The sequence below is a fragment of the Oncorhynchus mykiss genome, chromosome 24, assembly GCF_013265735.2.
Source record: "Oncorhynchus mykiss isolate Arlee chromosome 24, USDA_OmykA_1.1, whole genome shotgun sequence".
In the NCBI taxonomy this organism is placed as follows: Eukaryota; Metazoa; Chordata; class Actinopteri; order Salmoniformes; family Salmonidae; genus Oncorhynchus; species Oncorhynchus mykiss.
Genome location: NC_048588.1, coordinates 35,687,150 through 35,711,264, shown reverse-complemented (window position 1 = coordinate 35,711,264; position 24,115 = coordinate 35,687,150). Strand labels below are relative to the sequence as shown.

The window sequence follows — 24,115 nt, the reverse complement described above, 5'->3', positions numbered from 1 at the left end:
AGAAGAGAGGAGGAGGGGAGGGGAGGAGGAGAGGAGGGGGGAGGGAGAGGGAGGGAGGGAGGCGAGGAGAGGAGAGGAGGAGGGGAGGAGGAGGGGGAGGAGGGGAGGAGAGGAGGAGGGGAGGAGGAGATTAGGAGGGGGGAGAGGAGGAGGGGAGAAGGGAGGAGGAGGGGAGGGGAGGAGGAGAGGAGGAGGGGAGTGAGGGAGGAGTAGATGAGGAGGTGAGGGGAGGAGGAGGGGAGGGGAGGGGGAGGGATGGAGGGAGGAGAGGAGGAGGAGGGAATGGACAGAGGGGGGAGGGGAGAGAAGTGGAGGAACGTTGCGAGGTTAATGTTGGGAGGGAGTCTCAGGGCGAGTGGACAGAGGGGGGAGGGGAGAGAAGTGGAGGAACGTTGCGAGGTTAATGTTGTGAATGAGTCTCAGGGCGAGTGGACAGAGGGGGAGGGGAGGGAGGGAGGGAGTCTCAGGGCAAGTGGACAGAGGGTGGAGGGGAGGGAGTCTCAGGGCAAGTGGACAGAGGGTGGAGGGGAGGGAGTCTCAGGGCGAGTGGACAGAGGGTGGAGGGAGTGGAGGAGTCTCAGGGCGAGTGGACAGAGGGTGGAGGGAGGGAGTCTCAGGGAGAGTGGACAGAGGGTGGAGGGAGTCTCAGGGAGAGTGGACAGAGGGTGGAGGGGAGGGAGGGAGTCTCAGGGCGAGTGGACAGAGGGTGGAGGGGAGGGAGGGAGAGTGGACAGAGGGTGGAGGGGAGGGAGGGAGAGTGGACAGAGGGTGGAGGGGAGGGAGGGAGAGTGGACAGAGGGTGGAGGGGAGGGAGGGAGTCTCAGGGAGAGTGGACAGCTCTGTGAACAAGGGAAAGGGTTGATAACAGGAAAGAAAGATTTAGGGGGAGATGAGAAATCAATGACCAGCAGACTTGTTAAAGTCATCAGGGAAGGAGAGGAGAGGAGTAGGCAGGGGGGGTGGCAAGGTGGAGGAAGGGGGTGTAGGAGCGATTTGGATTTCACTGACGAGGGGTGATTTCACGGAAATAATGGGTGAATCTGTCTACTCAAGCACGCCTACTGGTGTTACATTATGGAACCAATCCACTAGCCTCGTTGGCCAAGAAGTGGGTTTGCTATAAATACCCTTCAAAAAAAATGCAGACATATTTTAGTGTCTGTCATATATACACATATTACCTGCATGATGATGACGCATGGTAACCTTTGGGTAGAACTGGGATTATCAGCCTCTTTTTTTTGTTGGCCAACCAGGAGCTTTCCCAGGGTTTAATTTCCCTCAGAGGATTAGTACAGCTGTTAGACCAGGGCTAATAACTCTTATTGAGAAATTGAGACAGATCAGGGCACACAGCTCACCTGTCTTCTCCTCCCTCCACCCTGTCTCTCCTCTCCCTCCACCCTCCACCCTGTCTCTCCTCTCACTCCACCCTGTCTCTCCTCTCCCTCCACCCTGTCTCTCATCTCCCTCCACCCTGTCTCTCCTCTCCCTCCACCCTGTCTCTCCTCTCCCTCCACCCTGTCTCTCCTCTCCCTCCACCCTGTCTCTCCTCTCCCTCCACCCTGTCTCTCCTCTCCCTCCACCCTGTATCTCCTCTCCCTCCACCCTGTATCTCCTCTTCCTCCACCCTGTCTCTCCTCTCCCTCCACCCTGTCTCTCCTCTCCCTCCACCCTGTCTCTCCTCTCCCTCCACCCTTTCTGTCCTCTCCCTCCACCCTGTCTCTCCTCTCCCTCCACCCTGTCTCTCCTCTCCCTCCACCCTGTCTCTCCTCTCCCTCCACCCTTTCTGTCCTCTCCCTCCACCCTGTCTCCCCTCTTCCTCCACCCTGTCTCTCTTCTCCCACCACCCTGTCTCTCCTCTCCCTCCACCCTGTCTCTCCTCTTCCTCCACCCTGTCTCTCCTCTCCCTCAACCATGTCTCTCCTCTACCACCACCCTGTCTCTCCTCTCCCACCACCCTGTCTCTCCTCTTCCTCCACCCTGTCTCTCCTCTCCCTCCATCCTCCACCATGTATCTCCTCTCCCACCACCCTGTCTCTCCTCTTCCTCCACCCTGTCTCTCCTCTCCCTCCACCCTGTCTCTCCTCTCCCTCCACCCTGTCTCTCCTCTCCCTCCACGCTTTCTGTCCTCTCCCTCCACCCTGTCTCTCCTCTCCCTCCACCCTCCACCCTGTATCTCCTCTCCCTCCACCCTGTCTCTCCTCTCCCTCCACCCTGTCTCTCCTCTCCTTCCACCCTGTCTCTCCTCTCCCTACACCCTTTCTGTCCTCTCCCTCCACCCTGTCTCCCCTCTTCCTCCACCCTGTCTCTCCTCTCCCTCCAACCTGTCTCTCCTCTCCTTCCACCCTCCACCCTGTCTCTCCTCTTCCTCCACCCTGTCTCTCCTCTCCCTCCACCCTGTCTCTCCTCTCCCTCCACCCTGTCTCTCATCTCCCTCCACCCTGTCTCTCCTCTCCCTCCACCCTTTCTGTCCTCTCCCTCCACCCTGTCTCTCCTCTCCCTCCACCCTGTCTCTCCTCTCCCTCCACCCTTTCTGTCCTCTCCCTCCACCCTGTCTCTCCTCTCCCTCCACCCTCCACCCTGTATCTCCTCTCCCTCCACCATGTCTCTCCTCTCCCTCTCTCAAGAGACTATAATTTCATAATTTCATAATTTCTCTCTCTCTCTCTCTCTCTCTCTCTCTCTTGCTCCCTCCCTCCCCTTCTTTTCTGAACATCTGCCTGACAACAAGGCAGCCTCTTTTTTAAAAGAGCCTTGCTGTTTTTGACGAGGCATGGCCAGCGAAGACAGGAGACAGAGACAGTTAACTGTGTCTAGACACAGGTCTGAGAAGCTAGTGTCTTCCCACACACTCAATACACACGCACACAAAACACACAAACCAATCCAGTAGAAAGAGAGGAGAGGAGAATAGGAAGCAGGTGTAGACTGTTGAGATGCACCCCAGGTCTTGTCTGGATGTGAGCTCGACACATTGTCAACCTGGCCATGCATGTACTGCCCCCTGCTGGAAAACCCAGGAATATATGAATCTTGTCTTCACATCATCGATTTGGAAAACAAAATATTTATCCTTGAATGGTTAAATGAGAGAAGGCAAACATTACAAGATTGATGAGTGCTTACGCTGCTGATTATTCATTCTCAACTGTAATTAGCAGGTATTTGTTCTTTTTGACATAGTCATTATGCATTTATATTCATTTATTCCCATCGCTAATTATTCCCATTAGTTATTATTCCCATTGCTAAATATTCCCATTGGTTATTATTCCCATTGGTTATTATTCCCGTTGCTAATTATTCCCATTGGTTATTATTCCCATTGGTTATTATTCCCATCGGTTATTATTCCCATTGATTATTATTCCCATTGGTTATTATTCTCATTGGTTATTATTCCCATTGGTTATTATTCCCATTGGTTATTATTCCCGTTGCTAATTATTCCCATTGGTTATTATTCCCATTGGTTATTATTCCCATCGGTTATTATTCCCATTGATTATTATTCCCATTGGTTATTATTCTCATTGGTTATTATTCCCATTGGTTATTATTCCCATTGGTTATTATTCCCATCGGTTATTATTCCCATTGGTTATTATTCCCATTGGTTATTATTCTCATTGGTTATTATTCCCATTGGTTATTATTCCCATTGGTTATTATTCTCATTGGTTATTATTCCCATTGGTTATTATTCCCATTGGTTATTATTCCCATTGGTTATTATTCCCATTGGTTATTATTCCCATTGGTTATTATTCCCATTGATTATTATTCCCATTGGTTATTATTCCCATTGGTTATTATTCCCATTGGTTATTATTCCCATCGGTTATTATTCCCATTGGATATTGATAGGCTGAGGTGGAGGGCTCTTTCTGCCCATGACAGTGATATATATATATAGACCTCAGTTATTAAACCCTTCCTCATTATGTTGATGTTAGGCTGTTCATGTTTCTTGTTTTTGTCTCGCCTAAAAAATAAAATGTCCACCTTTCCTCAGTGACTTGTTGTGTTGCCATGTGTCATGATGACGCGTGGTTTGGTAACAACCTGACCTGATCTGATCTTATCTGATCTTATCTGATCTGACCTGATGTGATCTGATCTGATCTGACCTGATCTGACCTGACCTGACCTGATCTGATCTGACCTGTCTGTCTATCTCTGTCTGTCTGTCTGTCTGTCTGTCTGTCTGTCTGTCTGTCTGTCTGTCTGTCTGTCTGTCTGTCTGTCTGTGTATCCACCCCTCCCTCCTCTCCCCAGGTGTGTCGGGAGTACCAGAGAGGTAACTGTACGCGGGGGGAGAGTGACTGTCGCTTCGCCCACCCCTCAGACAGCACCATGATAGACACCAACGACAACACCGTGACCGTGTGTATGGACTACATAAAGGGTCGCTGCTCCAGGGAGAAGTGTAAATACTTCCACCCTCCAGCCCACCTGCAGGCCAAGATAAAGGCTGGCCAACACCAGGTCAACCAGTCTGCTTCCGCAGTAGCCATGGTAGGTATCCCTCTGTAACCCCCCCCGAGCCACTCCTCTCCAACCCCACCTACATCTGAAAACCTGCCCCCCACCCCCCCGTCATCTCCCCCCACCACTCCTCTCCAACCCCACCTATGTCTGAAAACCTGCCCCCCCCCCCCCCCACCACTCCTCTCCAACCCCACCTACGTCTGAAAACCTGACCCCCCAAAGCCACTCCTCTCCAACCCCACCTACATCTGAAAACTCCTTTAGCTCTTTCAACTGTTATCACCTGTTATAGCGTGTGTTATAACCAGATATATTGTTATTTAACATGTGGTAAAACTAGATATATTGTTATTTAACATGTGTTATAACCAGATATATTGTTATTTAACATGTGTTATAACCAGATATATTGTTATTTAACATGTGGTATAACCAGATATATTGTTATTTAACATGTGTTATAACTAGATATATTGTTATTTAACATGTGCTATAACCAGATATATTGTTATTTAACATGTGTTATAACCAGATATATTGTTATTTAACATGTGTTACAACCAGATATATTGTTATTTAACATGTGTTATAACCAGATATATTGTTATTTAACATGTGGTATAACCAGATATATTGTTATTTAACATGTGTTATAACTAGATATATTGTTATTTAACATGTGCTATAACCAGATATATTGTTATTTAACATGTGTTATAACCAGATATATTGTTATTTAACATGTGTTATAACCAGATATATTGTTATTTAACATGTGTTATAACCAGATATATTGTTATTTAACATGTGTTATAACCAGATATATTGTTATTTAACATGTGTTATAACCAGATATATTGTTATTTAACATGTGTTATAACCAGATATATTGTTATTTAACATGTGTTATAACTAGATATATTGTTATTTAACATGTGTTATAACCAGATATATTGTTATTTAACATGTGGTATAACCAGATATATTGTTATTTAACATGTGTTATAAACAGATATATTGTTATTTAACATGTGTTATAAACAGATATATTGTTATTTAACATGTGGTATAACCAGATATATTGTTATTTAACATGTGTTATAACCAGATATATTGTTATTTAACATGTGTTACAACCAGATATATTGTTATTTAACATGTGTTATAACCAGATATATTGTTATTTAACATGTGTTATAACCAGATATATTGTTATTTAACATGTGTTATAACCAGATATATTGTTATTTAACATGTGGTATAACCAGATATATTGTTATTTAACATGTGTTATAACCAGATATATTGTTATTTAACATGTGTTATAACCAGATATATTGTTATTTAACATGTGTTATAACCAGATATATTGTTATTTAACATGTGTTATAACCAGATATATTGTTATTTAACATGTGTTATAACCAGATATATTGTTATTTAACATGTGGTATAACTAGATATATTGTTATTTAACATGTGGTATAACCAGATATATTGTTATTTAACATGTGTTATAACCAGATATATTGTTATTTAACATGTGTTATAACCAGATATATTGTTATTTAACATGTGTTATAACTAGATATATTGTTATTTAACATGTGTTATAACCAGATATATTGTTATTTAACATGTGTTATAACCAGATATATTGTTATATGACATGTTGTAACTGGAGATATTGTTATGCTTCTTAGAGCTGCTGTAATTGTGTAGCAATGCTTCCTCTTATTATATTTAGGACTTGTTGAGTATCAACTAAACAGCGTTGATACGTCTCCCTACAGAAACGTCATGTCATCACTAAAATATCAAGTAGTCCTGGACGTATTAGCTTTGAGCTATATGACTCGCAGCAAATAATTCTGTAGTTTTCTGAAACCAGGAAGTGTCTAACGGTAACTGCAGTAATAGAGTTTAGCTCAATCCAGTGACAGCGAATAGCAAGTAAAGCAACATTCCTGTGTAAGTAAATGATGTCAAGGCCGTAGTGTTTACAGTAACAACCCTACAGCCGTTAATGATGTCAAGGCCCCAGTGTTTACAGTAACAACCCTACAGCCGTTAATGATGTCAAGGCCCCAGTGTTTACAGTAACAACCCTACAGCCGTTAATGATGTCAAGGCCCTAGTGTTTACAGTAACAACCCTACAGCCGTTAATGATGTCAAGGCCCTAGTGTTTACAGTAACAACCCTACAGCCGTTAATGATGTCAAGGCCCCAGTGTTTACAGTAACAACCCTACAGCCGTTAATGATGTCAAGGCCCTAGTGTTTACAGTAACAACCCTACAGCCGTTAATGATGTCAAGGCCCTAGTGTTTACAGTAACAACCCTACAGCCGTTAATGATGTCAAGGCCCTAGTGTTTACAGTAACAACCCTACAGCCGTTAATGATGTCAAGGCCCTAGTGTTTACAGTAACAACCCTACAGCCGTTAATGATGTCAAGGCCCCAGTGTTTACAGTAACAACCCTACAGCCGTTAATGATGTCAAGGCCCTAGTGTTTACAGTAACAACCCTACAGCCGTTAATGATGTCAAGGCCCTAGTGTTTACAGTAACAACCCTACAGCCGTTAATGATGTCAAGGCCCTAGTGTTTACAGTAACAACCCTACAGCCGTTATAATGATGTCAAGGACCTAGTGTTTACAGTAACAACCCTACAGCCGTTAATGATGTCAAGGCCCTAGTGTTTACAGTAACAACCCTACAGCCGTTAATGATGTCAAGGCCCTAGTGTTTACAGTAACAACCCTACAGCCGTTAGTGATGTCAAGGCCCTAGTGTTTACAGTAACAACCCTACAGCCATTAGTGATGTGAAGACCGTAGTGTTTACAGTAACAACCCTACAGCCGTTAATGATGTCAAGGCCCCAGTGTTTACAGTAACAACCCTACAGCCATTAATGTGCGTCCTCCAGCTATGTTATTTGTTGTATTTTGCATTCCAATGATTTGTTGTTTTGTTTGTTTTGTTTGTTTTTGTTTTGTTTTTTCTCTCACCAACCCAAACTGCACTGCTGCCTCCATGATGCACCTCTGCTTGCCGGTTTATGTTAATGCGCTTGAACCCCATTGGCCCATTTCCACCTTGTGCTCGCTGCCTGCTAATTGAGGCTCAGTCGGCTGTCAAATCACTGAAGCGACCCCTCGACGCAACCTTTGACCTGGTACTATGACCTTTCGCCTTTTAGCTTGGCATGCAGCTCTGTTATACTAGTTTCTAACTAAATACATTTCATATCTGGGGTGATAAATTGATTTTGACATTACTGTTTACTAAACACGTCATTGCTGGGATGTTTAATTGACTATGGCAATAATGTTTTCTAAACATTTCGTTTTGATGGGGTGATGAATTGATTGTGGTATAGTGGTACCCCGTTAATTAACCTAAATATCCCTTTACATTACCATTCTATCTCTGTGTCAACGTGGGAATGAGGCGGGATTTGCAAAACACTTGCAGAAGCTTTTATTAGAGTGTTGTCTACAGTCAGTTCATCCCTTCTAGTCTATTCATCCTTATAATAACATGGTTTGAACGTTAATCTGGAATTCATTTAGTTAACGCAGCAGCTAAAACCATGATTGGTGTCTATTCAGGAGTGTTCAAGTATAAATATATGGCATGGTTATAATATAATATAATATTTTCTTACTATTGCCAGTTCTGCATGTCTAATTCTGGTGGACGGAGGGACTTTAGAATGAACACGGCTTCTACTGTTAATCATGGAGCTAGAAGTGCAGCTTTTCTCTGTCAACCTCCTCTCTGTTAACACCATCGCTGTTAACACCATCGCTGTTAACATCCTCTCTGTTAACATCCTCTCTGTTAACACCATCGCTGTTAAAATCCTCTCTGTTAACATCCTCTCTGTTAACACCATCGCTGTTAACATCCTCTCTGTTAACATCCTCTCTGTTAACATCCTCTCTGTTAATAACACAATCGCTGTTTACATCCTCTCTGTTAACATCCTCTCTGTTAACATCCTCTCTGTTAACATCCTCTCTGTTAACATCCTCTCTGTTAATAACACAATCGCTATTTACATCCTCTCTGTTAACATCCTCTTTGTTAATAACACCATCTCTGTTAACACCATCTCTGTTAACATCCTCTCTGTTAACATCCTCTCTGTTAACATCCTCTCTGTTAATAACACAATCGCTGTTTACATCCTCTCTGTTAACATCCTCTCTGTTAACATCCTCTCTGTTAACATCCTCGCTGTTAACATCCTCTCTGTTAACACCCTCTCTGTTAACATCCTCTCTGTTAACACCATCGCTGTTAACATCCTCTCTGTTAACATCCTCTCTGTTAACATCCTCTCTGTTAACATCCTCTCTGTTAATATCCTCTCTGTTAATAACACCATCTCTGTTAACATCCTCTCTGTTAACATCCTCTCTGTTAACATCCTCTCTGTTAACATCCTCTCTGTTAACATCCTCTCTGTTAATATCCTCTCTGTTAATAACACCATCTCTGTTAACACCATCTCTGTTAACATCCTCTCTGTTAACATCCTCTCTGTTAACATCCTCGCTGTTAACATCCTCTCTGTTAACATCCTCTCTGTTAACATCCTCTCTGTTAACACCATCGCTGTTAACATCCTCTCAGTTAACATCCTCTCTGTTAACATCCTCGCTGTTAACATCCTCTCTGTTAACATCCTCTCTGTTAACCTCCTCTCTGTTAACACCATCGCTGTTAACATCCTCGCTGTTAACATCCTCTCTGTTAACATCATCTCTGTTAACATCCTCTCTGTTAACATCCTCTCTGTTAATAACACAATCGCTGTTTACATCCTCTCTGTTAACATCCTCTCTGTTAACATCCTCGCTGTTAACATCCTCTCTGTTAACATCCTCTCTGTTAACATCCTCTCTGTTAACACCATCGCTGTTAACATCCTCTCTGTTAACATCCTCTCTGTTAACATCCTCTCTGTTAACATCCTCTCTGTTAACATCCTCTCTGTTAACATCCTCTCTGTTAATATCGTCTCTGTTAACATCCTCTCTGTTAACATCCTCTCTGTTAACACCACCTCTGTTAACATCCTCTCTGTTAACATCCTCTCTGTTAATATCCTCTCTGTTAACATCCTCTCTGTTAATATCCTCTCTGTTAACATCCTCTCTGTTAACATCCTCTCTGTTAACATCCTCTCTGTTAACATCCTCTCTGTTAATATCCTCTCTGTTAATAACACCACCTCTGTTAACATCCTCTCTGTTAATATCCTCTCTGTTAATATCCTCTCTGTTAACATCCTCTCTGTTAACATCCTCTCTGTTAACATCCTCTCTGTTAATATCCTCTCTGTTAATAACACCATCTCTGTTAACACCATCTCTGTTAACATCCTCTCTGTTAACATCCTCTCTGTTAACATCCTCTCTGTTAACATCCTCTCTGTTAACATCCTCTCTGTTAACATCCATCCTGTTAACACCATCTCTGTTAACATCCTCTCTGTTAACACCATCTCTGTTAACATCCTCTCTGTTAACACCATCTCTGTTAACATCCTCTCTGTTAATAACACAATCTCTGTTAATAACACCATCTCTGTTAACATCCTCTCTGTTAATAACACCATCTCTGTTAATAACATCCTCTATGTTAACACCATCTCTGTTAACATCCTCTCTGTTAATAACACAATCTCTGTTAATAACACCATCTCTGTTTACATCCTCTCTGTTGACATCCTCTCTGTTAATAACATCATCTCTGTTAATAACGTCATCTCTGTTAACATCCTCTCTGTTGACTCCTGGTTACTAGTAAAATCCTTATTATCTTTATTTTACAGAGCTCCTAATACGTTCTCAATGATGTGTTGTAAAAGCTGATTTACTTTTGCAGTATTCATGTTCTATATTTCTGTGTATATTGTCTGCATGTTGGTAACTACTTTTCTCTAATTGTGACAATCTCTAGCTGTCACAATTCATAGACAAGCACCACTGTCTTGAAGGACTAGTGTAACATAGACCACTGTCTTATTATGGGGCTAGTGTAACATAGACCACTGTCTTATTATGGGGCTAGTGTAACATAGACCACGATCTTATTATGGGGCTAGTGTAACACAGACCACTGTCTTATTATGGGCCTAGTGTAACATAGACCACTGTCTTATTATGGGGCTAGTACTGTCTTATTATGGGCTAGTGTAACATAGACCACTGTCTTATTATGGGGCTAGTGTAACATAGACCACTGTCTTATTATAGAAGGACTAGTGTAACATAGACCACTGTCTTATTATGGGCCTAGTGTAACATAGACCACTGTCTTATTATGGGGCTAGTGTTACATAGACCACGATCTTATTATGGGGCTAGTGTAACACAGACCACTGTCTTATTATGGGCCTAGTGTAACATAGACCACTGTCTTATTATGGGGCTAGTGTAACATAGACCACGATCTTATTATGGGGCTAGTGTAACACAGACCACTGTCTTATTATAGAAGGACTAGTGTAGCACAGACCACTGTCTTATTATGGGGCTAGTGTAACATAGACCACTATCTTATTATGGGGCTAGTGTAACACAGACCGCTGTTTTATTATGGGGCTATTGTAAAATAGGCAACTGTCTTATTATGGGGCTAGTGTAACATAGACCACTGTCTTATTATGGGGCTAGTGTAACATAGACCACGATCTTATTATGGGGCTAGTGTAACACAGACCACTGTCTTATTATAGAAGGACTAGTGTAGCACAGACCACTGTCTTATTATGGGGCTAGTGTAACATAGACCACTATCTTATTATGGGGCTAGTGTAACACAGACCGCTGTTTTATTATGGGGCTATTGTAAAATAGACCACTGTCTTATTATAGAAGGAATAGTGTAACACAGACCACTGTCTTATTATGGGGCTAGTGTAACATAGGCAACTGTCTTATTATGGGGCTAGTGTAACATAGACCACTGTCTTATTATAGAAGGACTAGTGTAACACAGACCACTGTCTTATTATGGGACTAGTGTAACATAGACCACTGTCTTATGGGGCTAGTGTAACATAGACCACTGTCTTATGGGGCTAGTGTAACATAGACCACTGTCTAATGGGGCTAGTGTAACATAGACCACTGTCTTATGGGGCTAGTGTAACATAGACCACTGTCTTATGGGGCTAGTGTAACACAGACCACTGTCTTATTATAGAAGGACTAGTATAACATAGACCTTTATCTTATTATAGACGGACTGTAACATAGACCACTGATTGCTTTAGAAAAACTTTTTTTAATCATAGCTTTTGATCTAATGAAAATCGTTATTTTCTCTGTCTTATTTTCCACCACCCCTACAACCACAACCACCACCGTTACCACTACCACAACCACCACTACCATAACCACTACCACTACCACTACCACAACCACCACTACCATAACCACTACCACTACCACCACTACCATAACCACTACCACCACTACCACCACCACTACCACTACCACTACCACAACCTCCATCACCACCACCACTATAACCCCCACCACCACCACTACCACTACCACTACCACTACCACTACCACTACCACCACCACTACCACTACCACTACCACTACCACTACCACTACCACTACCACTACCACCACCACTACCACTACCACTACCACCACCACTACCACTACCACTACCACCACCCTTACCACCACCACTACCACTACCACTACCACTACCACTACCACTACCACTACCACCACCACTACCACTACCACTACCACCACCACTACCACTACCACTACCACTACCACAACCACCATCACCTCCACTATCACCCTTACCACTACCATCACCACCACCACTATAACCCCCACCACCACCACTAACCCAACCACCACTACAACCACCACCAACACCACTACAACCAACTCCACTACTACCACCTCCACCACCTCCACCACTATCATCACCACCACTACCACTACCATTACCATCACCACTACCATTTCCCCCACCACCACTACCATTACCACCACCTCCACCACTACCTCCTCCACCACCACTACCACCTCCATCACCACCACCACTACCATTACCACCACTTCCATTACTACCACCTCCACCACTACCTCCACCACTACCACCTCCATCACCACCACTACCACTACCATTACCACCACCTCCACCACCCACCACCTCCACTACTACCACCTCCACCACTACCTCCTCCACCACCACTACCGCCTCCATCCCCACCTCCACCACTACCTCCTCCACCCACCACCACCACTACTACCACCTCCACTACTACCACCTCCACCACTACCTCCGCCACCACCACTGCCGCCTCTATCACCACCTCCACCACTACCTCCACCACCACCACCACCACCACCTCCATCACCACCACCACCACTACCATTACCACCACCTCCACTACTACCACCTCCACCACTACCTCCACCACTACCACCTCCATCACCACCACCACCACTACCATTACCACCACCTCCACCACCCACCACCTCCACTACTACCACCTTCACCACTACCTCCTCCACCACCACTACCGCCTCCATCCCCACCTCCACCACTACCTCCTCCACCCACCACCACCACTACTACCACCTCCACCACTACCTCCGCCACCACCACTGCCGCCTCTATCACCACCTCCACCACTACCTCCACCACCACCACCACCACCACCTCCATCACCACCACCACCACTACCATTACCACCACCTCCACTACTACCACCTCCACCACTACCTCCACCACTACCACCTCCATCACCACCACCACCACTACCATTACCACCACCTCCACCACCCACCACCTCCACTACTACCACCTCCACCACTACCTCCTCCACCACCACTACCACCTCCACTACTACCACTACCTCCTCCACCACCACCTCCATCACCACCACCACCACCACCACTACCATTACCACCACCTCCACTACTACCACCACCTCCACTACTACCTCCTCCACCACCACCACCTCCACCACTACCTCCTCCTCCAACACCACCACCACCACCACCACCTCCATTACCACCACCACCACTACCATTACCACCACCTCCACTACTACCACCTCCACCACTGCCTCCTCCACCACTACCTCCTCCACAACCACCACCTCTATCAGGGGCTCCCACCTTTACCTCCATTACCAAAGAGACCCACAGTTGAAAAATCCAACGGTGCCACCGTCATGTTCAATGCCGATGGCACGTTCCAGTACCAACAGGCCCTGGCCAACATGTTCCAGTACCAACAGGCCCTGGCCAACATGTTCCAGTACCAACAGCAGCAGTTCATCCCGTCGGGTAGGTTTGAACCTTTTACCTTTCACCTCTCAACTCATCACAACCCCTGAAGTCAAATCTGAATCTGCTTACCTCCATTCACAAACCCCAAACCTTACCAGTTAAACATCTGGCTTCATGCTCCTTGCCCATAAAATCTCTTGTTTTAGGCTCCTTACCCATAAAACCTCTGGCTTCAGGCTCTTTACCCATAAAACCTCTGGCTTCAGGCTCCTTACCCATCCAACCTCTGGCTTAAGGCTCCTTACCCATAAAACTTCTGGCTTCAGGCTCCTTACCCATAAAACTTCTGGCTTCAGGCTCCTTACCCATAAAACCTCTGGCTTCAGGCTCCTTACCCATAAAACCTCTGGCTTCAGGCTCCTTACCCATAAAACCTCTGGCTTCAGGCTCCTTACCCATACAACCTCTGGCTTCGGGCTCCTTACCGGTAAAACCTTTGGCTTCGGTCTTGCACAGCATACATAGTTCTGATTGGACATTCATTCATTTTGCAGTATCCCTCTTATTGCAATGACAATTGGAAACACTAACAAAAACACACATACATACACCAGTCTGAAAACATTGGCACCACCCTGGTCCAACCACATACATCAGAACACAGGCACCATCCTGGTCCGACCCATATACACCAGAACACTGGCACCATCCTGGTCCGACCCACATACACCAGAACACTGGCACCACCCTGGTCCGATCCACATACACCAGAACACTGGCACCACCCTGGTCCGATCCACATACACCAGAACACTGGCACCACCCTGGTCCGATCCACATACACCAGAACACTGGCACCACCCTGGTCCGACCCACATACACCAGAACACTGGCACCACCCTGGTCCGATCCACATACACCAGAACACTGGCACCACCCTGGTCCGACCCACATACACCAGAACACTGGCACCACCCTGGTCCGATCCACATACACCAGTTTTTTTATTTTTTATTTTACCTTTATTTAACTAGGCAAGTCAGTTAAGAACAAATTCTTATTTTCAATGACGGTGTATGTGTATGTGGGTTAACTGCCTGTTCAGGGGCAGAACGACAGATTTGTACCTTGTCCGCTCGGGGGTTTGAACTTGCAACCTTCCGGTTACTAGTCCAACGCTCTAACCACTAGGCTACCCTGCCGCAAATGCTCCCCAGTGAGGGTCCAGTAAGTGTTACTGTTGCTCAGATCCTGTAGTCTATACCTCCTCTCCCATTGTTGAACTGTCTGACAGAGATGGATCGGCTGGCTTTCAGACAGTTCTGGCAAATGCCAGATGGGGTGGCCTATTTTAACCTAGTGTGTACATCGGAGGTTTGGAACAGAATTATCTTTATTTTGACTAACAATGGGATCCTCAAGTCAAAAAAAAAAAAAGTGGCCTGGTGTTTTAGAAAGAACCAAGCTGATTTCTGCTCCCCAGTCCATCCCTGCTGTCAAGCCACAGTAGTCCAAGTCCACACTGAGAGAACTGGAGGCAGCTTGTCCACAACCACTCTGGGCTAACAACCTTCAAATAAACTAGGAGGAGTATTGCAAGATAGCCATTTTCCTATTGGCCCTGGCACATAATTGATCTTGGAAGGTTATTGGCTGATGTGATTGGCTATTCACCCTTTTCTCTTTGTTTTTAAGAGAAAATATATTTTTAATCTGGATGACTGGTGCTAAAACGACATAGCTACTGATTTCTCACATCACGATACATAACATCTCTGTGTTCTTTAGGTCTCTGTGTGTTTAATGAGTGATAATTAACAGTAATAATTATCATTAATGGCAACTTAAATCTGTCTAAATTCACTGCATTGTAGTTGATGTACAGGAAGTTCGGAAAAGTATTCAGACCTCTTGACTTTCTCCACATGTTGTTACGTTACAGCCTTTTCCTAAAATGGATTAAATAAAACATTTCCCTCCTCAATCTACACACACAAAATCTCATAATGACATCACAATGTCCCATAATGACATCACAATATCCCATAATGACATCACAATATCCCATAATGACATCACAATGTCCCATAATGACATCACAATATCCCATAATGACATCACAATGTCCCATAATGACATCACAATATCCCATAATGACATCACAATATCCCATAATGACATCACAATATCCCATAATGACATCACAATATCCCATAATGACATCACAATATGCCATAATGACAGAGCAAAAATATGTTTTTAGAAATGTGCATGAGTATTCAGACCCTTTGCTATGAGACTTGAAATTGAGCTCAGGTGCATCCTGTTTCCCATTGATCATCCTTAAGATCTTTCTACAACTTGATTGGAGTCCACCTGTGGTAAATTCAATTGATTGGACATGATTTGGAAAGGCATACACTTGTCTATATAAGGTCCCACAGTTGACAGTGCATGTCAGAGCAAGAACCAAGCCATGAGGTCAATGGAATTGTCCGTAGAGCTCCGAGACGGGATTGTGTCGATGCACAGATCTGGGGAAGGGTCCAAAAACATTTCTGGCAGCATTGAAGGTCCCCAAGAACACAGTGGCCTCCATCATTCATAAATGAAAGACGTTTGGAACCACCAAGACTCTTCCTAGAGCTGGCCACTGAGCAATCGGGGGAGAAGGGCATTTAACAGAGTACAGAGAGATCCTTGATGATAACCTGCTCCAGAGAGCTCAGGACCTCTGACTGGGGGCGAAGGTACACCTTCCAACAGGAAAACGACCCCAAGCACACAGACAAGATTAACGTAGGAGCGGCTTCGGGACAAGTCTCTGAACGTCCTTGAGTGGCTCGGCCAGAGCCTGGACTTGAACCCCGTCGAACATCTCTGGAGAGACCTGACAATAGTTGTGCAGGAACACTCTCCATCCAACCTGACAGAGATTGAGAAGATCTGCAGAGAGGAATTGGAGAAACTCCCCAAATACAGGTGTGTCAAGCTTGTAGCATCATACCCAAGAAGACTCAAGGCTGTAATCGCTGCCAAAGGTGCTTCAACAAAGTACTGAGTAAAGGGTCTGAATACTTATGTAAATGTGATATTTCCGTTTATTTTTTTTTAAATATATATATATATTTGCAAAAATCTCTAAAAACATGTCTTTGCTCTGTCATTATGGGGTATTGTGATGTCATTATGGGGTATTGTGATGTCATTATGGGGTATTGTGATGTCATTATGGGGTATTGTGTGTAGATTGATGGGGGGGGGGGGGGGGGGTAAACTAGTTCATCCATTTCAGAATAAGGCTGTAACGTAATAACATGTGTTAAAAAGGTTAAGGGGTCTGAATACTTTCCAAATGCACTGTATCACCTGTGTAATTCTGTGTAGCCCTTACCTGCAGTCAAATGACCTAGTGGTCTCAACGGTGGAATGTTATGCACACTTTTCATAATTTCATAATCAATTAATTGTATTAACGCCGGAAATTCGGTGTTTCTATGTTATATTTCAGTCTTCTGTATATGTGAAGTGTAATATCGGGATGCAAACTCCAAATTGAATACATTTCAACTCGATATTGGACATGGTACAGGTGTCTTCTTTTTTTTTTTTTAAGCCCATAACCATGTGTGTGAGGTGTGTAGATTTGTTTCAGACTACCAATGAACCCTGATTTAGCCCACTGCAGTAGACGGTGAAAGTACTGTATCCTTCTGTACCCATAACAACACTGTCTCCCTCTAATGACACTGTGTTTTTGTGTGTTGATTTCTTCTCCCCGTCTCCCTTTCCAATCCACTTCCTGTTGCAATGCATGATGGGCAGGCTCAATATTGTGCATGACACCTGCAACAACTGTTGGTAGGTGCAAGCTTTCCATCCGGATTACCTTTAAGCCTTTTTAGTCCCTCATACTCCATCTCAAGACATCAAGGTGGACATTTTCCACTCTTGAGGCCAAGGGGGAATCTCAATAGTCCTCTTCATCTCCATCACTTGATAGATAGATAGATAGATAGATAGATAGATAGATAGATAGATAGATAGATAGATAGATAGATAGATAGATAGATAGATAGATAGATAGATAGATAGATAGATAGATAGATAGATAGATAGATAGATAGATAGATAGATAGATAGATAGATAGATAGATAGATAGATAGATAGATAGATAGATAGACAGTTTTATTTTCACATACAAATACATGTGCCACAATCCTGCACTTTGGCAGTTTACAATAAAGAAAACTGAATTCCAGTGCAGTTTACATAAGATAATAAGAATAAACATATTAATACATGCATCTAGTGTCCCCAATGCATACCAATACATACCAATACATACCAATGCATACCAATACATACCAATACATACCAATACATACCAATACATACCAATGCATACCAATGCATACCAATACAAACCAATACATACCAATGCATACCAATACATACCAATGCATACCAATACATACCAATACATACCAATACATACCAATACATACCAATGCATACCAATACATACCAATACATACCAATACATACCAATACATACTAATACATACCAATACATACCAATGCATACCAATGCATACCAATACATACCAATACATACCAATGCATACCAATACATACCAATACATACCAATACATACCAATACATACCAATGCATACCAATGCATACCAATACATACCAATACATACCAATGCATACCAATACATACCAATACATACCAATACATACCAATACATACTAATACATACCAATACATACCAATACATACCAATGCATACCAATACATACCAATACATACCAATGCATACCAATACATACCAATACATACCAATGCATACCAATGCATACCAATGCATACCAATGTATACCAATGCATACCGATGCATACCAATGCATACCAATGTATACCAATACATACTAATACATACCAATGTATACCGATACATACCGATGCATACCAATGCATACCAATACATACCAAAGCATACCAATGCATACCAATACATACCAATGCATACCAGTGATTTAGTTGTCACTTGGCCAGTTGTTGCCTGATGGTAGAGAAAAGATGGATAGGAATTTGCGGTGAACAATTGAGATGTGGTACAGTGTTGTAGCACTCTGTTATAAACTGCTGTTAACTAAATAGATTGCAGCGATTCCCACAGTTAAACAATTGATTTTCTTGCATTATTTGTGTTTAAAGGGAAATTATTTGTAGTCGAATATGACATATAATTGGCATTTAGATTCACAGCTTGGAGAGAAAAAAATACAGAGCTTTTAATCTTCTATTTCCTGACAGAGTGGGACTGGACTGGACTGGGACGGACTGTGGGTTGCAGACAGGGTTAGTTATGGTATTATCATCTTATTGGTGGTGGAGGTGTTGGCGGGTCAGTTATAGGACGTGTATAGTTCTGGAAATGTGAATTAAGTGTATGAGTAATTTTGAGAATATTACGAGCAGTGAAATGTTGTTTTACTGTAGGCTAGTTGTTTCACCTGTTTTCCCTGTGTGTCACCCCTATGCGCTACGAACACATGATGTCCCGTTGCTAATATTTGTCTGTCCATATGACGTGCCACATAGCTGTAACAACCCACTCTGACACACTCATTGTCCTGACCCTTCATCCCAAACCTCAGTTATCCTGTTAGCTAACACCTTATGTAAAAGTCAGCTTAGAATCTGTTTTAAATTACATCAGTAATAGAGTGTAAGAAATACACAAATAAATGATTTCCTAACGGTTGACATCAACAAACTAGTCTTTGAGGTTTAGAAGTGGTTAGAAGAGAATTAACCTGTATAAGATAGCAACATATCTGCCTGCTCCAGTTCATTTGCCTGTCTGATTTTTCTCTCCCCAAAGTACCCATGATGCACGGTGCCACGCCCGCCACTGTGTCTGCAGCCACCTCCTCTGCCACAAGCGTTCCCTTTGCAAACGCAACAGCCAATCAGGTTTGCTCCTCTTCTGCTTCCTCTCTCTCGCTCCACTTCCTGTGATGGAAGTAAGCCACTTCCGGGGTTGTGTTTTGAGAGTACTCTTCTATAGGCAGTGTCCACCATATTTTTTGGTACTTATGACCACTCATTGAATGGTTATGAATGACCATCAGAAGAGGAGGATGGATGCGTGGTGATTGATTCCACCTCTAACTATTCCCCTGAGGCGTTTAAAGACACTGACCAACATTCAGGAAAACGACGACATCGTTTCCTCCTCAGTGGTCAGTGTTGTTTTATTTGTAATGGATTTTTGCCGTTCGTTTAAATACTATATAACTGTGTATTCAGCGGTGTAAAGTACTTAAGTAAAAAAATACTTTAAAGTACTACATAAGTATTTTTTGGGGAGGGTATCCGTACTTTACTTCACTATTTAAGTTTTTTGACAACTTTTACTTTTACTTCACTGCATTCCTAAAGAAAATGATATACTTTTTACTCCATACATTTTCTCCTGACACCCAAAAGTACTCGTTACATTTTGTATGCTTAGCAGGACAAGAAAATGGTCCAATTCGCACACTTATCAAGAGAACATACCTGGTCCTCGCTACTGTCTCTTATCTGACGGATTCACTAAACACAAATGCTTTGTGTTTAAATTATGTCTTAGTGTTGGAGTGTGACCCTGGGTATCCGTAAATAAATAAAAATGTGCCGTTTGGTTTGCTTAACGTAATGAATTTGAATAAATTATTTGTACTTTTAATTTGACTTTTGATACTTAAGTATATTTTATCAACTACATTTACTTTTGATTCTTAATCGGGATCGGTGTCCCTTCCATGGGACGGTTGAGCTAACATAGGCTAATGCGATTAGCATGAGGTTGTAAGTAAGAAGAACATTTCCCAGGACACAGACATATCTGATATGGGCAGACAGCTTAAATTCTTGTTATTCTAACTGCACTGTCAAATTTACAGTAGCTATTACAGTGAAAAAATACCATGCTATTGTTTGAGGAGAGGGCACAATTTGAACGTGAAAAGTTATTATTTAAAAAATTTGGCACATTTGGGCAGTCTTGATACAACATTTTGAACAGAAATGCAATGGTTCATTGGATCAGTCTAAAACGTTGCACATAAACTTATGCCATCTAGTGGCCAAAATCTAAATTTCACCTGGGCTGGAATAATACATTATGGCCTTTCTCTTGCATTTCACAGATTATGGTACAAAAAAAAATACTAAAGAACGGTTGTTTTTTTCTTTGTATTATCTTTTACCAGATCTATTGTGTTATATTCTCCTACATTCCTTTCACATTTCCACAAACTTCAAAGTGTTTCCTTTCAAATGGTACCAATAATATGCATATCCTTGCATCAGGACGTAAGTTACAGGCAGTTAGATTTGGGTATGTCATTTTAGCCGACAATTGAAAAAAAGGGACGGATCCTTAAGAGTTAACTGTTTTTAGAACCGAATACTTTTAGTCTTTTACTGAAGTGGTATTTAATACTGGTTGACTTTCACTTATTACTTGAGTCATTTTCTATTAAGGTATCTTTACTTTTACTCTAGTATGAGAATGTAGTACTTTTTCCATCACTGGGTGTATTTAGCACAGTCTGTAAGTGAGGCATAGTCAAATGAAAATATCCCGTTGAGAGTGTTGTGTTGTAAAAGCTGTTTTCTCTCTATCTCTCATGTTCTTCCTCAGATTCCATTCATATCCACAGATCATCTTACTAGGCACAAGTATGTGACTCAGATCTAGAAATCTCAAGCAGAACAGTAAGACTAATTTTCGTACAAATGTGCAGCATGTCTATGCCAATCTCTTTTTGACGACGTTCTTCAAATTATTCTGTAAATTCATTAATTTTTTCACGATTCTCTTCTGATCTATTCATTGTTCTCCCGCAGATGAAACTGCAGTGTGCCGGTGTCCCACAGCTCCCCACCCTTCATGCCTGTAAACGTAGAAATCTGTGGAAGATTATTTCTAGAGCCTGTAACATCCAACCACCTGTAAACTATAGTGGTACTGACATGCACGGTGCTCTAGGAGGGTTCAGTTGATCATGAAGGTGGTGAAACATGTGCATTCCACACACACACACACACACACACACACGCACACACACACACACACACACACACACACACACACACACACACACACACACACACACATAACAACAACAACACTGGTGGGCCTCGTACGGAGAATAACTATTGCCATCTACAGAATGTTATCAGCCATGCCTTTATGTCTGTGGAGGCATCATCCATTTAAAACACAAGATACACTTTCAATGTCACCACGAGGAGATAGTCACGCCCACTAGTTTGTCAGCAGACCAAGATTCTCTTATATGTTTTTTTCAGTTGGGTTTCTTTAATTAATATCATTTTTCATGGTTTGCACAAAAGAAAAGGTACATCTTGTATTTTGAATGAGATGGGGGGGGGTTGGGGTGAACAGGACAAATACAGTGCCTTGCGAAAGTATTCGGCCCCCTTGAACTTTGCGACCTTTTGCCACATTTCAGGCTTCAAACATGAAGATATAAAACTGTATTTTTTTGTGAAGAATCAACAACAAGTGGGACACAATCATAAAGTGGAACGACATTTATTGGATATTTCAAACTTTTTTATTAACAAATCAAAAACTGAAAAATTGGGCGTGCAAGATTTATTTTTTTCATTTAGGTCAACATTGGATCATTCAGAGATCCTCACTGAACTTCTGGAGAGAGTTTGCTGCACTGAAAGTAAAGGGGCTGAATAATTTTGCACGCCCAATTTTTCAGTTTTTGATTTGTTAAAAAAGTTTGAAATATCCAATAAATGTCGTTACACTTCATGATTGTGTCCCACTTGTTGTTGATTCTTCACAAAACAATACAGTTTTATATCTTTATGTTTGAAGCCTGAAATGTGGCAAAAGGTCGCAAAGTTCAAGGGGGCCGAATACTTTCGCAAGGCACTGTACCTAATAGACATATTAGACTGAATTAATTGTGCAGGACTTGTATGTAGATGACTTGGTCCTTACAAGGCAAACTTGGTTGAAATGGGTTTGTGGGCTTGGTGCCAAAATGACAGCTGAATGTTTTGTGTTTATTAAGCCTTTTGTGTTTTTCATCACATTTACTAGATTTACTAGATCTGCTGCAAACCCTATGTAAAGTACCATAGAGTCTATGCATGTAAACCCCCCCCCCCCCGCCCCTTTAAACATGGAGCATTATGATGTCATTAGAACCGTGTCACAGTGTTAAAATGGGCGACACCTTCAAAGTCTCTAGTGTCCTAGGTTCCTAGAATGTTTGACTGAAGTTGGTTGTCGTTATTAACAGATGACCCATTCATGGTCTTCGCCTCTTGGGTACGCAGTTACCGACCTTAGGTTGTCTGATTTACCTCTGTCCTTCTGTTGGTCTTCTTTCGACTTGCCTTGAGCGTATTCCATGGTGTGAGTCAGACAGAGAAGGGGTCTTGGTTCTGTTAGGACCCGGTCCTCTCTGGGTATAGTCTATAGACTCTAGTTGGTTCTGTTAGGACCCGGTCCTCTCTGGGTATAGTCCATAGACTCTAGTTGGTTCTGTTAGGACCCGGTCCTCTCTGGGTATAGTCTATAGACTCTAGTTGGTTCTGTTAGGACCCGGTCCTCTCTGGGTATAGTCTATAGACTCTAGTTGGTTCTGTCAGGACCCGGTCCTCTCTGGGTATAGTCTATAGACTCTAGTTGGTTCTGTTAGGACCCGGTCCTCTCTGGGTATAGTCTATAGACTCTAGTTGGTTCTGTTAGGACCCGGTCCTCTCTGGGTATAGTCTATAGACTCTAGTTGGTTCTGTTAGGACCCGGTCCTCTCTGGGTATAGTCTATAGACTCTAGTTGGTTCTGTTAGGACCCGGTCCTCTCTGGGTATAGTCTATAGACTCTAGTTGGTTCTGCTAGGACCCGGTCCTCTCTGGGTAAAGTCTATCTCACAAGTGATGGAAAAAGGGTCAATACTCTAGAAAAGGAATGATAGAATGAGGAACTGTTGAAAGTTGCATGATAAACCAAATCACTGAGAGGAGTGAGAAGTTTCAAAGAGTTGCAGAGTGGCAAGTGGTGGGAAAAGTACCCAATTGTCATACTTGAGTAAAAGTATAGATACCTTAATAGAAAGTTACTGAAGTATAAATGAAAGTCACCCCGTAAAATACAACTTGAGTAAAAGTCTAAAAGGACTTGGTTTTAAATATACTTAAGTATAAAAATAAAATGTAATTGCTAAAATATTCTTACATATCAAAAGTCAAAGTAAAACCATAAAT

General features: G+C 42.8%; 1 protein-coding gene across 3 annotated transcripts in view; it reads left to right on the top strand.

Moving 5' to 3' along the window:
- Positions 1-22,215, top strand: part of LOC110523138 (muscleblind-like protein 1) — a 110,830-nt gene extending 88,615 nt beyond the window's left edge. Inside the window, exons 5-12 of one of the 3 annotated variants that reach the window (XM_036961799.1) lie at positions 4,282-4,521; positions 7,626-7,679; positions 13,671-13,851; positions 17,620-17,655; positions 19,121-19,165; positions 19,692-19,783; positions 21,501-21,574; positions 21,707-22,215. In XM_036961799.1, the coding sequence (XP_036817694.1) occupies positions 4,282-4,521; positions 7,626-7,679; positions 13,671-13,851; positions 17,620-17,655; positions 19,121-19,165; positions 19,692-19,783; positions 21,501-21,557 (705 nt within the window). In that variant the 3' untranslated portion in view covers positions 21,558-21,574; positions 21,707-22,215. The remainder of the gene's footprint in view (positions 1-4,281; positions 4,522-7,625; positions 7,680-13,670; positions 13,852-17,619; positions 17,656-19,120; positions 19,166-19,691; positions 19,784-21,500; positions 21,575-21,706) is intronic. The other 2 variants (XM_036961797.1, XM_036961798.1) reach the window with 2 other exon arrangements.
- Positions 22,216-24,115: the final 1,900 nt, after the last annotated feature.